Source organism: Phragmites australis, chromosome 2 (assembly GCF_958298935.1).
Source record: "Phragmites australis chromosome 2, lpPhrAust1.1, whole genome shotgun sequence".
In the NCBI taxonomy this organism is placed as follows: domain Eukaryota; kingdom Viridiplantae; phylum Streptophyta; class Magnoliopsida; order Poales; family Poaceae; genus Phragmites; species Phragmites australis.
Genome location: NC_084922.1, coordinates 2,558,486 through 2,575,254, shown reverse-complemented (window position 1 = coordinate 2,575,254; position 16,769 = coordinate 2,558,486). Strand labels below are relative to the sequence as shown.

At 42.5% G+C, this 16,769-nt stretch overlaps 1 protein-coding gene, 1 long non-coding RNA gene and 1 pseudogene across 4 annotated transcripts; 2 read left to right on the top strand and 1 right to left on the bottom strand.

The window, feature by feature from the left end:
• Positions 1-7,424: 7,424 nt before the first annotated feature.
• LOC133893668 (pentatricopeptide repeat-containing protein At5g56310-like) lies at positions 7,425-9,487 on the top strand (annotated as a pseudogene).
• A 283-nt stretch (positions 9,488-9,770) lies between these two features.
• On the bottom strand, positions 9,771-15,031 carry LOC133893658 (kinesin-like protein KIN-14B). The gene is made up of 11 exons (XM_062334749.1): positions 14,785-15,031; positions 14,622-14,705; positions 14,335-14,499; positions 14,145-14,251; positions 13,826-14,004; positions 13,166-13,327; positions 12,740-12,955; positions 12,591-12,628; positions 12,356-12,483; positions 10,943-12,038; positions 9,771-9,904 (listed from the first exon to the last, which is right to left on the bottom strand). Exons 1-11 carry the CDS (start codon positions 15,029-15,031, stop codon positions 9,789-9,791), a joined length of 2,538 nt encoding a protein of 845 aa, XP_062190733.1. The 3' UTR covers positions 9,771-9,788.
• Positions 12,367-15,422, top strand: LOC133893676 (uncharacterized). 3 transcript variants are annotated; one of them, XR_009904548.1, is made up of 4 exons: positions 12,367-12,505; positions 12,921-12,982; positions 14,395-14,511; positions 15,285-15,422. It is a non-coding gene; the product is annotated as an uncharacterized LOC133893676 (long non-coding RNA). The 3 variants fall into 3 exon arrangements; XR_009904546.1 differs by having other exon boundaries at positions 14,395-14,527; XR_009904547.1 differs by lacking the exon at positions 15,285-15,422 and adding an exon at positions 14,930-15,068 and having other exon boundaries at positions 14,395-14,527.
• Positions 15,423-16,769: the final 1,347 nt, after the last annotated feature.

Sequence of the window (16,769 nt, the reverse complement as noted above, 5' to 3'; positions counted from 1 at the left end):
AGACTCACGAGCTGGGAGTTGGCACAGGGGCCAGGGCCTACTTGTCATAGACGCTCTACTGGAGCTACAGTACCAAGCGCCCTGAGAGGCCACCGAGTCGAGTCCTGGAACTTTAGTATATAAGTTATATACATCATTTTAGAAAAAGTTTGGTCAAATTTTTAAAAGTTTTGATTAACCATCATTTTCAAAATATTTAGTTTAGATATCTTAAAATCGTATATGTACATTTATCTTAAAAATACTTTCATAATATTACAAATTAAATTAATTTTATAAATATATTCTTAAAAATAGTAATTAAAGCTATGCATTGGAGACTGTGTCTTATTCAAAATGACATATATTTATAACCGGAGGGAGTAGAAGATATTACCAAAAATCTAACAGATCGTACCTCTCGATACCTCTTGAAGTTGATTGCGGTAACAATGACGACATTATTGATTGATATAATGTAAATCCGTGGTTATTCAACTGATTGGTTGCCAGATACTTTTAGCTGCCTAAGTAGCAGTAGAAATAGAGGTAAAAAAAATATGTTCTAGTGGATAGAGTATCCACCACTGAGTGATCATGGAGTGCTTGAGTAAACTAAGAATCTGAATGGAAAAAACATACCATATCTGTGGCCTTTGAATTTTTTTTCTGCCAATATGATAACTAATGCAAGAAACAAAGTACTCATCAGGAGAGATAACAATACATCATATTGAACACTACACCAGTATAACACCCCTTCTTGCAACAAAGGAGCATTTCGGTTGCACCCTATTTTATGAATAGTAGTAGGCCCAAGAAGGAACCAAAAAGGATTGTTCAGCGACCATAACAATGGGAAGGAGTGGCAAGATGAGGTAGCAAAGGACAATAATGTGTCATTTTCCACCAGGTGTCACCATGTTTGACTACAAAAGGCAATGACGGCCATATCGAGTAGGAGAGAAGGCCCAACCAACGGCACGTGGATGAGAACTCATGATCAGGGCAAAGTCCAATATGTGAGTAGGAGAGAACTTTGTCATCTTTAAGACTTAGCAACTAACATATCACAATATCACATCTTAGAAATTTACGACATACTCACCTAACTAGTAGCAAGTATCATATGGGTACCATATCTTCAAAATTCAAACTAGCCACCACTTTTTTTCTTTTGAAAGGAACACATCTCAATTCATTAACCAGATGTCATAACATATCGCTAGCAAACATATTTTATAAAAAAGGGGGGCATTACCAACCCACACTCGGGTGCCCTGCTCTAAACCAGTGGCATGCTTAGTGAAAGTATGACTTTTAAGTTTAGGAAAATTACCACACACCGATGGTATGCATTGTATTGATATTTATATAGTACAATGTACAGGATTGATGCAGTTTACAGTTGAGAGAGATTGGAGCCTAAATTATAGCTGATACAGATCAAAACTAATCAATGTGATATGGACAGAATCAAGAACCAAGTCAGGAGTTGTTTCATGCACGCGCTAACACTCCCTCATAGTCACATTGTCGGCCTTGCGGACATTAAGACTGGACCAAAAATCAAGAAACAACCATCTAGCAACCCTTTGTGAATATATTCGTGATCTATGAAGACGAGGGAACATGTAGCATACGGATGTGTCCCAAGGCAATGTGGTTATGAATAAAATGAAGATCATTCTCAATGTGATTCATTCTTTGATGTTGTATTGGATTTCCCGTCATGTATACAACACTTACATTATCACAGAAGACAACCGTAGCCTTGGTGAGGGGTCTACGAAGCTCGTGCAATAGCTAGCATGTCTAGGCGACTTTGGCAACCGTGTTTGCAACAACGTGGTATTAAGCTTCCATGCTTGAATGCGAGATGGTGGGCTATCATTTGGATGACCATGGCATCGAATTTTCTCTAAGTAACAAGCAGTATATGGATGTCGATCACTGTGTATTCGGGCAGCCGGCCCAATCCACATTGGTGTGAGCTGTGAGATCACCAAGAGTGGAGTGACAGAGGTGCAATCCAAGGTGCAAGGTGCCCTAAATGTTCCTGAGAACGCGCTTCATCGGTAGCATACGGTTCTCTCGAGGGTCATGCATATGCAAGCATATTTGCTGAATAGCGTATGCTATGTTTGGCTGGCTGAGCATGATATACTGGAGTGCTCTAGATATACTTTGATATGTGGTGGGATTCTGAACGTGTGGACTAGCATCTTTGGAAAGCTTCGAGGAAGTATCAATAGGAGTGAGCACCAATTTACATGATTGCATGCTTGCTCTTTCTAGCAACTCAAAAGTATACTTGGCATTGTACAATAGTAGGCCATTTGGTGTGGGGATGACCGATCTGCCCAAAAGGTAGTGCAAAGTTCCAAGATCCTTCATGGTAAACTCAGAGTGTAGAGCATCGATGAGTCACGTAAGGAGAGAGGAGCTAGAGCTAGTGATTACTATATCATCAACGTATAAGAGTAGAAATGAGATGTCGTTGCAACCATTGTAAATAAACAAGAAAGTGTCAGACTTGGAACATCGGAATCCAAGAGTGGAGAGATGCGAAGCAAAATAATTATACCAAGCATGAAGGGCATGTTTTAGGCCATAGAGGTAGCAGTTAAGTTGACAAAAGTGCTCGTGTTTGGATGAATCATCAAAACTAGTGGGCTAGCGAGTATACACGACCTCAGAGAGAGTGCCATGTAAAAAGGCATTTTTCACATCAAGTTGATGTATAGGCCAATTTCGAGAGAGAGCAATGAAAAGTACAATGTGAATGGTGAGAGGTTTGATAACTGGGCTAAATATTTCCCCAAAATATATGCCTAGTTGTTGAGAAAAACTACGGAGCACCCATCAAGCTTTATAGCGATCGAAGAACCCATCCGATTTGAGTTTATGCTGAAATACCTATTTACCTGGGACAATGTTTGTGTTGCATGGAGCATGAACTAACGTCCAAGTGATGTTGCTTTTAGTGCTCCTCGGATAGATTTGGGTATGGGTGACAAAGGCGTCAAGGTGGACGTGTGAAGGTTCAAGTGTTCACAAGGACCAAACACTACGCTGAATTTTAATCTTGTGTTGTAACTGGATGTGGTGACCTAGGTGGGTATTGAAGGCACAACCAAGGGCACTGAAGCAGGGGCAAACTCAGCAGCAGCCGACATTGCAATATCTAGTGCAACAGGTTGTGCTGGTGTAGCGCCATAGGAGCTTGTGTAACATGCTTGATTGGAAGATGCACAACATGAGCGTGAGCAACCAGAGTGCATGGCTCGAGAAAGAAATCATAGTCCAGTTCAGAAAATGTTTTAGCTAATGGAAAATTGGATTCATTAAATATCACATGCCTAGAAGTGATGATATGTCAAGAGGTAAGGTTCAAACATTGGTAGCACTTGTGGTTTGGTGGATAACCCTAAAAAACGCACACAGGACAGACCATGGTGCAAGTTTATGGGGCATGATTGCGGAGATGTTAGGGTAACACAGGCAACCAAAGACTTGTAAATAGGGGTAGGAGGGTGGAGTTCAAAAGAGAGACTGAAAGGGAGTCATGTTCACTAGAGTTTTAGTGGGTAAACAATTGAGGAGATTGGTTGCTGCATGTAAGGCTTCTACCCAATATGGTGGAAGCATGCTAACCTGAAATAGTAGTGAACATATAATGTCATTAACTGTGTGAATGATTCTTTTGGCTTTACCATTATGTTGGGAATTATGGGGACAAGAGAAACGCAAAAGTATGCCACGAGAATCAGCAAAATTGTGCAAAGATAACTTGTCGAATTCGCCACCATTATCTCATTGAATGGCACGAATTGAAGTGGCAAATTGAGATGAAATGAGAGCAAAAAATGTTTGAGAGAACGAGGAAAACTTTAGTTTTTTTTTTTTTTTTGCGAAGAGGAAAGGTTCATAAGAAATGAGTGAAATTATCTAGTAGGACTAAGAAGTATTTGAAGCCAGATAAACTTCCAATGGGAGGCTTCCAATTGTCACAATGAATTGTTTCAAAAGGAATTGTGGTTCAGCTAAGTGAATTTGAAAATGGAAGGCGAACATGCTTTCCTACCTGACAAGCATGACATAATGTGCTATCTTTTATTCGGTGGGTACATGAAAAATTGGGAAAGCGGTTCATGCGGTGAAGTGCGTAGGATCTAAGGTGGCCGAGATGATGGTGCCATATGGTGGAGTGGTCAACAATGGTGGCAATTGCTAAAGGTGGTGATGACAGGAGTGGATACAACTCCTCCGAACAACTACACCTGAGGATTAGAGTCCTATTATGGAGGTCCTTCATAGAGAAACCGCATGGGTCAAATTCGATAGCACAATTATTACCAATAGTAAATTTATGGACTGAAACAAGGTTTTTAATTAGCTAGGGAGTGACTAGGACATCTCAAAGATGAACAAGACGACTGGTGGAGGGAGTTTAAAAGAAGTATGCTCAGAAGAAGTGAGAGGTAAAGAAGAGTCATCACCTACAATAATTGAGGAGAAAGGAGGGGTTGCTGGGATCAAATGGAGAGGTTACCAAAAGATGAAGTCATGTTGTCGTAGTGCCGGTGTTGATATTCCACTTGGACACTTGTGCTCAGTGATCATGGTGTTTAGCGCATTGATGAGACCAGAGGTGTCCCATGTTGGCTTGTGCTGTTGAGGAGCACTAGCGCCAGGAAGGGACGTTGTCATGTCGTATAGTATCTGGGCCATATACGCCATCTGCGACAAGGAAGTGTTAGCGAAGAACCTCTGCGGCTACTACGATTGTCCCTATGGTAGAGAGACGCTGACAAGCGTGGACCGAGGACACCAAGAGAGGTAAGCCAGAGCTAGATCTGTCATGTCCACAGGTTGTAGAAAGATAGAGCAGGAATAAAGGTTCTGCAACCATTCTTGTTCCACTTTCTTGCCGTTCCTCTTGCCCTTACCATTGCCAGTACCACCTGTACTGGGAGCACAATTAGGAGCGGAGCCCCTGGTCCCAGCGGAGTTACGCCAAGTTGCTTGGGGCTGGTTGTCAATGGTCAGGTTTGTAAAGAAGGTGATAACGTTGGAGACCTACTGGGAGTAGGTGTACTTCGTCTTGGCAAGGGGCAAGGTGAGAGAGAGCCTAGATGATGCTCGGGAACAGGTTGAGAAATGGCAAGAGCGTTGCAAGGTGCACAAACCTAGGGCTTAGACCCCGGATTAGCATGAGTACCAGGGTGGTGTTGGACACGAGCTGCCCAACGTCACCGAGAGCGTTGACCAATGTCTTGATCTTGTGCAGTAGTCATTGACAAACATGTCATCCAGCACAAATCGTGTGGAACTCAGCTTCAAGATAAATGGCCTAAGTTTGTTGCCTCAAAACAAATTCTCGATCTTGTTCCAAACGACAATGACCATGATCGTAGGAGGCATGATGATGTCGAGGATGCCTAGGTTGATGGATCTATAGATCCATGAAAGCACTGGCACGGGTGGGCTCCCGTCGGGCTTCTGTCAAACAGACGGCAGCATAGGGACGGCGAGGGTTCCCTGGTGCTCCTCAGCAGCACATCGACGGCGAATTGGCGATAGCAAGGTTGCATCGGAGGGAATGGCGGTGGAGGCGGCGCTGTGGTGGCGACGAAGTGGGTAAACAAAGAGAGAGAGAGAGAGGGGACGGTCGGTTCTATTTATCGAGGGAGGTGGAGCAGTGAGGCGGTGTAGCGTATGATGTCATGCGGTTGTCGATGGTAGCGCGATGGTGAGGTGGCGGAGCGGCACCCACCATTTTTCCCGCGTCATGGGCGCTTGTGCCATCCACACGCGTGCTTGGGTGCGGAAATAGCACGGCATAGAGGCTTGGGCGACACGAGCATGGGTGAAGAGAGAAGATAGAGAGAGCGAGGGAGCAGAGGGGTGTCGCGGCCGACTCGGTGGTGAGCAGCGCAACGTCGCACTGGAGGAAGGAGGAGAAGGAGGCTGGGCGGGCGACCGATGTGCGACACGTGGACGGCCATGGTCACGTGAGCGCGCACCAGGGGGGGGGGGTTGGCTAGGGCGATGGGAGCAAGCCGAGTGGGCAGAGCGGCGCGATGGGGAGCACGTGAGTGAGCGCGCGGAGCACGGGTCGGTGTGGGAGCTGAGCAGAGCGCGCGGGGGAGGGAGAGAGGAGAGGTTGGGTCAACGCTTGGGCCAAAACAGAGAGGAGAGAGGAATCCAGCCCGTGGAAGATACCATGGTTTCGTATTTGCTAGTTTACAAAATAAACTTTTTTGTTTGTCACTGTTTTTAATTTTTATTCCTTCCTCACTATTTTATTTAGAAAAAAGAAATATTTGTTCTTGAGAGCCACTGACAATTAATTGAAGTTTAGGGCTCTTTAAGACAGAATCATAGAATGTAATGTACTGTAGAGTTGTAAAAAAATTCTTTACGCTTTCATATAAATTTTTAACGCTGAATTTTGAATGAATAAATCAGGAGATATGAATTTTTGAAGTCATTTTGTTTGTAGACCATTAGGGGAGCTGCATAGTTACATTTGTGACTATGATTAGACATAGTAAAAACCAGAATTAAATTTTTGTGGTGATTATCAAAGTTGTAGAAAATTTTGTGTAGATAATTTTGATGCACGTATTTGTTGTATTTTCTATTGTAAAAAAATAGATATGAAAATAAGAAGGTGAACTATAATTCATACCAACTTTAATATTCAACATAAAAATTAATTCTGGCTTTTGCTATGTCTAATCATAATCATAAATGTAACTATACAGTTCCCCTAATGATCGACAAATAACACGACTTCAGAAATTCATATCTCCTAATTTATTCATCAAAAATTAGCATTAAAAAGTTATATAAAAGCATAAATAATTTTTTACAACTCTTTAATACATCATATTCTAAATAATCCTAAACTTCGATTAACTATCAATAGCTCCCAAGAGCAAATATTTATTTTTTAGATAAAATAGCGAGGAATGAATGAAAATGAGAAAACATAGTAAATAAGAAAGTTTGTTTTATAGAATGATAAATAGAGAATTACTATATCGGCAATTCTTTCATGGTACTTTACCAATACCAAGCTGCTGTGTCAAATGAATAGCTGCAATACATACCTCCGCCTCCGATGAGAACAACGTACTTATCTCTGACAACCACGCCCCCATCCTTCAGAACTTGCTGCCGGATCAGAAGCACAATCACAATTAACTTTCAGCCAAGCTAGCTGGCAAAGCAAATTTGCGTGGTTACGCTAGGACGGTGGTAAAACGGGGAAAGGAATTACCGCGATCGTACAGGCTAGACAGACCCAAAAGCAAGTTCAGCCCAGGATTGCATCTTCCCAGCCCAACACTGGATTCAGGTCCGTTTGGGTTCCCTGGGCTCCATTTCGCTCAAATTCAACCCACAACGCACGTAAAATTTCCGAAATCCCGCGCCCCAAACGCTCCAGCAACCCGCCGGCCGCCGCAGCAGCGCCACCCCCCGCATGCCGCCGCCTCGGCCTCCGTCTCTGCCCTTGGCGCTCCTTCGCGTGCTGTCCCTCCTCTCGCACCTCGCCTCCGCGCGTTACCTCCTGCAGGGCCACGCTTTCCTCCTCCACCGCGGCGGCCACCGCCACCCGCGCCCCCTCTCCGCGCTCCTCCTCGCCTCCCGCCCGCGCCGTCGCGCTCCTCCGCTGCCTCCACCCCAACGTCACACTCAGGGCCGTCGCGCGCCTCCCCCACCTCCGCGGAAGCCTCGGCCCGCAGCTCCACTCCCTGCTCCTCCGCGCGGGCCTCGCAGCCTCCGACGCCCTCGTCTCCGCCAGCCTCGTCCAGGTGTACCGCGCCTGCGGCCGCGTCGCCGCTGCGCGCAGCGTATTCGACGAGATGGTCGACAGGGACGTTGTGGCATGGAACGTTATGATGGCCGGGGACGTGAAGGACGGGGACCTGGTTCCGCGCTCGCGAACTGTTTGATGTTATGCCGGAGAGGAACGTGGTGTCGTGGACGACAGTGATCGGGGCATACACGAAGATGAGGCGGCCAGAGGAGGCGGTGGAGGTGTTCCGGAGGATGCAGGTGGAGGAGGACACTGTCGGTTCTGTCCACGTGCGGGGATCTGGGTGCTGTGGATTTAGGAGAGTGGGTGCACAGGTTCGTGGTGAGGAGGCGTTTATGCCAGGAGATACCACTAATGAATGCGATTATTGACATGTACGCTAAGTGCAGATGTATTGAGAAGGCAATGGAGGTGTTTGAGGGTATGGAGCAGAAGAGCGTTGCCACCTGGACGACGGTGATAGCTGGATTCGCGTTGCATGGTCTTGGCTTGGAAGCTGTCGAGATGTTTCGCCGGATGGAATGGGAGAATGTGGCACCGAATGGTTTCACTTTTCTTGCAATCCTGTCAGCGTGTAGCCACGTTTGACTGACTGATTTGGGTTGCTGGTATTTCAACATCATGGTGTCTCAGTATGGATTAAGCCACGAGTTGAGCATTATGGATGCATGATTGATCTACTTGATCGTGCTGGTTGTTTCATGGAGGCTCAAGATTTAGTTCAGCACATGCCTTTCAAGGCAAATGCAGCAATATGGGGAGCTCTTCTGTCTAATTGAGCTTGAGCCTCAGAACAGTGGGAATTATATTCTCCTATCGAATATTTATGCAGAACATGAGAGGTGGGATGATGTGAGCAAACTTCGAAAAGCAATGGAAGAAAGGGGATTAAGGATCTATCGAAGTTAATGGCATGGTTCATGAGTTCACTTCCAGAGATGGATCTCATCCTTGCTTACATAAGATATGTGAAGTATTATGTGAGATCAACACTAACATGAAATCTGTTGGTTTTTTCACTGTGCTCCCTGAAGTACTGCGTGATATTGAAGAAGGTTAAGATCACTACAAAAGAGCATTATTCATATAGCAGGACAAATATGCACTTCGTGGCATGGTTCATGAGTTATCAGTGGTAATTTGAACTCCACTGGTTATGTCCACTGTTCTATGAATTATTTGTTTCTGTTGCGGAAGGATCGAATATCAGCAAGTGATATATATTTGCGTCATGGGATCTGCTGAGGCTCAATATAGTATTTTGACTTAGAGTAGGTTGTGGTTGCATACACAAGGTCAAATCTCAAAACTCAAAAACTTTGATCCTGATGGACTGATGAGAGATTTGAATTTCTTGATCCATATGGACCTTTGGTAGTCTGGTTACAGGTATGGGAACCATCTGTAGGTGCTTATGACTTGATATAAACTGACCATTGTCTCCCCAGGCTTCTCCTTTTGGACATATATAGAACAATATTTTGACTTGTATATAAACTGATCATTGACTGGGTATGGGAACCGTCTGTAGGGGCTCTAGCTTAGTGATTTAATTTGCTCTCTTGAAGATGGCATAATAACAGTCATTGTTTGATATGTTAATAAAATAATAAGTGGTGCGTACATAGGCCAATCGTCTGAAATAGCTTAGTGATGTAAAATAATTATTCCTCATAGTTAGCATATTGCAATAGCTTCTTTACTTAATGTATGAAAATGATACATCAAAATTTATCATATGATCGTCCTTTCATTCTTATGATTTCTTCCCCTTTTTTGTTGTCCTAAAAGTATCCATCTGTAATCAAAGCAACTATTTCAGGATCATATCAGCAATTCACGTGCCATTGTGGCAAAATGGCAGTGTAAATTTCATTGTGGCATATACACCAAGCACATTGCTTCCCTGAAGCAGTTACTCTTAAAATTTTGTACTACCTCTTAGAATCCTCTTAAAATTATGAGATTCCAAGTTAACTTAGACCGTCAAGCTCTGGAAGAAGTCTTGCTCTAATCCAAGGCTCATAGTGCCCAGTCCAAGAAGAGCACCAACCCATGCTGTTCGAAGAGCTCGAAAGAACTTTGTCAACTTACCTGTTGAGAAGAATAAAATCAATAAACATAATGCTTCTTGAATAGCACAATATGCCCATTGGCAGAAGTGTGGAAGTGGAAGTAAAACCATAAAATGAGTAGATTGTAGTATTTTATTCTAGCTGTGGACTTTATATAGTTAGAGTTATATGACAAAACCATAACAGAGCAAATATTTACATATACGATTTTTAGTGTAATGCCGTATTTCATCAGTTTTTTTTCATTAATTACCACATGAACTGTAATCCTATTAAGACACTATTTCAAGATTTTTGCATAATGGAAACAACTTTTTTTTATGGGGAGAATAGAAACAATTTTAAACAATATTCTTAGCTAACAATCATACAAATTCATGCTATTGTAAAAGTGATTATCAAATATCAAACATATCTTAGATGCTTCAGTTTGGGTGTAGTGAAGTTTTATATTGAGTGCTGGTTCCATTTTCCGTTTTCACCCTAGGAAGTAATCCTATAACTTAGTGTCTCTTCAATTGTTTGTTGGAACTAAGAATGAAGTCTAATGCTTTCTCAGATATTACTATGTGTGCCTTTGAAGGACAAAGGAATACTATAACGCCAATATACTATAGTGCTTTCGCTATGTTGGTCTGCCCTCAGATAGTTAAAGAATGATGTTGGGGAACATTGGGACAGCAGCTCTATATCACATACATGTTTTGGCTCTTTGAGATATTGTCAAGTGACTTGACTAAGAAGTGAATACATTGCAATTTACTCATTTTACTGCATATGAAATGAAGCATTGCTTGGTTGGTATGCTGAACTTTTTCACCTTTTTTTTGTAAATTTAATTTACTTCAGTATGTGCATATTCGAAATGTTTCCCTTAGGTTTGGGACAAGCATCCCTGACCATAATAGCTTCCATAGTTCCATGCAAATCCTTTCCCCTACATTGATTTCAATTTACCAGGAATAACTTCGACAAAATCCAGATGACACTAGATGTATATGCCCTTTTCTTTGAAAATATATTTTCCTGGATTCTCTAATGTTCGACAAAACTTTACCTATATAGTAATAGTATTCTTCATCTTGGAACTTGATTTCATGTTGTATGTTTGAATCAGCTTTTGATTCCTTGTCTGGCTGCTCTGGCATGCAATCGTCCAGTTTTTCCTGTAGCGATCTTCTGGAATTTCCATGATATGCAAGCATTTCATTTTTATGTTCCTTCGTTTCATCCTTGCTGCAAAGTTCTTTTGATGGAGGAGTCCACAATTCTGTTGTTGTGAATTGATTAACAGCTTTGTCTTGCTTGGTATCTTCTAAATTTTGTGTGCAGGGATGAAGGTTCAAGTCGCTGTGCGCCTGTTTAGAATCTTTAGTCCATTCCATCTTTACTGTTGAAGCAGTACTAGAACTGTAAGTTTCATATTCAGTTACTTCAGGAATATCTAACACCCTTTTACTTTGACCTATGCCGGTGTTCTCAATGATTTGTTGATGGATCCAACTGTCAATGTCCATAATGCCCATTTCCTCGGTTTTATTCTGCATCTTCTCTGATTCTGCCATTTGGCATTCTGTGAACGAAATCACTTGACCCTGCGACAGTTTCTCATGTTCTGAGAAAATCACCTGTTTGGTCTCGTACTCTGATGCATCCTGGTTGCATTCTGTCCCATCTTGTATGCTTGGTATCCAATTCATGTCACTTGTCATGGAGATACTGCATTCAGAGCTGCATTCTGACTGCCAAGTGGCAGCATTTACTGGCAGCCTTATGGATTCAGCGTAAACTGAGGAAGGCCTTCTCTTTGGTGGCACTGGTGGTTTTGTCCAGTTACTAACAGGAATATGTTTATTTAAGCCTACCCTGTTTTCGCTAGAAGCCGTTGGCTTCATAAACCTAGGTAACCTTGAAGAAACATCACTGTGATTCTTTGAATTCCTTGTATTCTTTGACATGTCAGTTTTCAGTTCTTCACTGGATGGGTGTGAAATGACAACATTTTTGCTAACAGATGGCTGAGGTCCATTTAAATGCTCCATTGTCTCCTCGAGCTTCTTAATCTTTCTTGTTATATCTTCACATTCTTGTTCTAAATCACTGATCTCCCGTTCCAACTCCATCAATAAATGTTCCTTTCTTGCTTTTACTTCCTGTTCAAGATCAAGACATTAGTTTTTGTACCAAAGATTGTGTGGACTCACATCCAAAAAAATAGATTCCTTATCTGCATGCATGGATACAGACTATTATGATAATTTCTGGGACATTGATTTTTTTGGAAAATCAGACAAATTCTCATCTTGTTGTCCCAACTTGTTCTCTGGAAATCAAAGCATGTGGCCATTGGCTTTTCCTTAACTAAACTAATTTAATGCATAGTTCATAGCAATGGACAAAGTTAGTCTAATATTCTTTTTTTTGTTATCATGTATATATATTCATACTATTAGTAATTGCAAAAGCTTACATGCGGTTCTTCACTTTCCAAGCGAATACTTCTAACTCTTGTTGCAAAGCCCAAGGTACAAATTGTCTCACATAAATCATCCTCATTTGGTCTGATATGGACAAGCATCAACGTTTTGGACTCGCATCCTGTCAACATGAATACACCAAGGTGAGCTACAAGAAATCCGGGTTTGTAAAACAAGAAAGCAACAATTGTTCTGCATATTTGGAACGCTTAGTGAGGTGCTATTTACCTAGAGAATCTCTAAGAACTTGTGTAAGCTTGCTATTCCTGAGGAATTGACAAGGCGAGTGGTTATCATTTTGTCAGAAAAAACATGGACGGAAATGGTAATCTGTTGTGCCAACTGCCAAACACTAGTACATTATGGATTTTATTTACCTGTAAGGGACATGGGCTTTTTTGGTTTGTAGTGCATCAATCACATCCCCTAGGGCTGACAGTGACAGATTTATGGCTTTGCCTTCCTTGAGCCTTTTCCCAGTTGCTTTTGTCTTTACTAGTCTTTCACTTCCACCTAGATCAATCATCCATAATTTGTTTCTTGCTTTTTTTCTCTCAGGCGTGTTGAAGGAGGTTAATGAAATACGAATCAAACTGTTGCATAATAAGGAAGATTATAAGGTACAATATAGCAATGCTTCCATGGTATTTATTTTATAAAAGCAGCCAAGCAAAGGTTTCAGTAAGCATTTATCATGCACTTTTGATTCAGTGCATTTTTAAGTCAGGTGCAACCATGGTTGATGTCTTTTGAATCGTCATAAACGTAGTGCATATTTTTCTTCAGCAAAAAAAAAAAGTTACCAGTGAGATCTGCTTGACAAAGAATTAGCCATAGTGGAAGCTGTTGACCTATGGCGGGTCCCCAATTCATATAGTCTTTTCACTTCTTGAAAACTATTGACAGTTACTGCCACTAGGTTTTCAATCTCAATGCCACCATCAGGATCTGTTTTGATGGAAAGGCTGTATGCAGAGATTCAGTAAATAATTGTTTACTTCCAAAAAACAAAAAAACAGATGAAGAGATGATAAGTGTAAAGTGTGCGCTGATGTATGGTCATTTAACCTGCACTAACGAAATCATACAAGAACCACCTAGAGCAATTCATATCTGGAGTATATGATCGTAGGACTCTCTTCCCCATCTTTCAGAAGAAAGGATTCTCTTTCGATTTAGATCTTTTTATATGGTGTAAATACTCAAACTTTGGTTCCCTACACACCGATTGGTTACCTATGCATTAATGCGGCATTTTTTTTACCACATTTATTTGTTGGCAGTGCTGCACCACTATGCAGCCTAAGGACACAAGTGCACTACAGTAGCATTGTGACATTTTTCCGGAACTGTTAACATGGACCTAATGATATTTACATATCATCCCTGTCCGTGGACTGTAAAAGAGATCTCATTATTTGTATAGCAACAAGGTATTCATTCCAACGTATTTAAAAAAGTACCTTGGCACTTTCTTAAACCCATGTGCCTTGCTTCCTGGAACTAGCAGGTCTCGCAAGTTTCCCATATATATCTCGAGCATACTGAAAGTGAACAGAAACCTGCTGTTGTTCTCTGAAGCTCGACCGAACAATGCTTGAATCCCACGTGGTATGATACCCAGATCTGTAGGCTTGCCTTCCTAGTTCATGCAGTAATAGGTTGTAAGACAAAAATTGCATTTCAGTTGATTTTGGGGGTGTTTGGACTTTGAATTTTTCATTTGTTCTTTTGTCTATGAGGGAGGTAAGGTATAGAAGTGTTGGATGGAGTAAATCTTACCATGGTATAAGTTTTTCCACTACCTGTCTGGCCATAGGCGAATATGCAAACGTTATATCCATCTAAAGCAGATTTTATCACTGGTTCGACTTCAGAAAATACATCACCTGGAAAGCATACAATTGTAACTTAACTTGCATTCAAATGATCCGTTAAAAAAGTACAGGTCCTATAAATCTGATTCAATTACCTTGTGTTGAGCATTGTTTGAAAACCTTATCGAACTTGTATTGCTTTATCTTGGTTTCAGCAACTTTTAGGAAAACATTACTCTCATCAAGGGTGAATAAAGTTCTGAATTGGTCACTCTCTTCATGTTGAAAAGGTCTTACACGACAGAACACCCTAATATTTCCTGGGGAATAAGGTATGTCAATTAACAGGTAAGTGTACCAACTGCCATTATTTTTCTTGACGTTTATCAAGCCAAAGACGAACTTGTTCATGCAAGTGGTAAATTCCAGAACGAAGTTCTACCTTTCAAATCCAAATAGTGATTTAACGACTGCCTCCTCTGCAATGTTATCTGCTTTAGTTGAGCGTGCAGCAAAACCAGTTCATCTGTTATATGCCACACAGAGAGAGAGAGAATTCTTCAGAAATGTTAAGAGCTTTGACGGACAGAATCAGAACCGCATACCTTGAATTTTTGCTAATTTAGCGTCTAATTCTGTATCATCAGTACCAATATTTTGAGCCTTCTGAACCATTAATTTCATCTTTGGTTTGGTTGGTGACAACTCCTTGATGATGTGAGACACTGATTCAATCCAACTGGGTGTTAGGTACTTGTTGAACCCCATGAGGGATGACAGTGTATCTGGCAGATTCTGCATGGGTTTTCCTGATTGCCCCTCCATGTTTGGTGTGATGCAAACCTTCAACATGAACCAGTATTGCTGAGCTACTAATCTCTTCCTGTTGGTACTAATTCGTTATTTCCTGGTGATTCCACCTACCATTTTGGAATGAGATTAGAAGATTAGACACAAACAAGACAGAATGATGTTATGTTGGTGTCAGACGTAAATCAAATTTGACTGTTTCAGCATGCCTAGTCTTACTACACGTAGCTGACAACCAAGACTTTTTTTTTCTATGATTTTCATATCAATTGTCTGACCAAGTGTATTGCTGCAGTTGGGCTTGAAGACTGCAGGAGGAGTGATTCAAAGAAAACTATCAAAGAAAGACAAGGAGTTTTGTAATTCGTACCTGCACTTCGGTCAAATGTCTGCAGAGTACAAGATGAAGGAAAATGTTGGATGTGGGAGTTGCCTCTGGAGAGCCCATACATTGCTTAAGTCCATCTTGGTTCTTGGAGTTCGCAGGTCCCTATCACCTATCAAGAAAAGGTCAGTTCTACTTCAAGGCCTCCAACTACTGCATTTCCGAGGGTGGATAAAATGGAAACAATCATGAAGCACGATAAAGGAAGAATACATCACTTCTTCTTGCAAAGCAATTCAAGTGAGAGAAGGTTTTGGCGCATTGGAGAGAAGAAAGCTCCAGTATTACAACTAGCTCCTTTCACCTTCAAGATAGAGTTTTCAGTGCTCTATATCCATCACCGTGTCACCATCAACGATAAGAGTGTCCAACCGACACAACCAGTGAGAGGCCGAGAGCAAATCTACTTCAGAATATGCAAGCACCTGCGTACCTCCTGTTGGTTTCAGCACTTGGAGCCTTGACAGTAGAATCCACCATGGCTGGTACCTCCATGACTGCTCCTGCAGCTATAGATCAGTTAGAGGACTTATACGAACTGGTCATGGAGCTTGCTGTTTGGTCTCTGTTATCGATGCATAGTGAAGGAAGCTGACGAAAGAAAGCATGTGCACCAAACACGGGATTCTCTGGTCAAGGGGGGCCCAAATTCAGTCAGAGTGGGGGCACAACAGGTCAGTAGTCCATTCTCACAGAGAGGGGGGGGGGGTGGTGATTAAGTATAACTGAGCCCATGATTGACTGTATTCTGTGCCATATGGCGACAATGTTTAATGGGTGGATGTATGTTCGGGAAATGAAATCATTCCGGTTCTGCTGTCATCGAAAAGCTCACCAGCCATGTGCCATGCTGAACTTTTCAGATAAGCAACGAGTGGGGCTGTGCGTGAAAACGTTGGATTCTACTTTACCAAGAAGTTCCTCCAGTGGGAAAACTCGCGGTCAAAGGGGCTCCAGTGATCTGAAGGGTGACTCTAGGGTTTTTGCTGCCGCCGGCTGACCGCCCTACCCTTGGTGTCATCCTCCAACTATTCATCCTTGCATGTCGCTGCCTGACAGTTCGCTGGGAGAGGCGATTTGCAGGCGTGGGGCAAGGGATCCGGTCGAGAGGCGGCGGTTGATGTGCCACCGCTGGTACTGGCAGCAAGATTTTTTTTTCGGCCACCACGTGGCGGTGGTGCTGTGACCGCGTAGGGGGCTAGCTCTCCCCCTACCCCATTGACTGCCTGCAGCTGCTCTGCTGGAATTGCCTGACTTGCCAGAGAACGCTGTCGATCCCCCTGGTGCATGCCTTCGCCGTGGTCATGGCCTCCGCCAGTAGTAGCATCGCCTTGCGGTTCGAAGCGACATGCGTGCCATGCAACTGAACACGGCCATAGGAAGGCATGATGCACG

Coding starts and splice junctions, on each gene's coding strand:
- LOC133893658 (XM_062334749.1), bottom strand. CDS start 15,031: ATGTTGAAGGTTTGCATCACACCAAACATGGAGGGGCAATCAGGAAAA. Junction 14,706..14,784: donor TAAATTAGCAAAAATTCAAG/GTATGCGGTTCT, acceptor GGCATATAACAG/ATGAACTGGTTTTGCTGCAC. Junction 12,039..12,355: donor TGGAAAGTGAAGAACCGCAT/GTAAGCTTTTGC, acceptor GATCTTGAACAG/GAAGTAAAAGCAAGAAAGGA.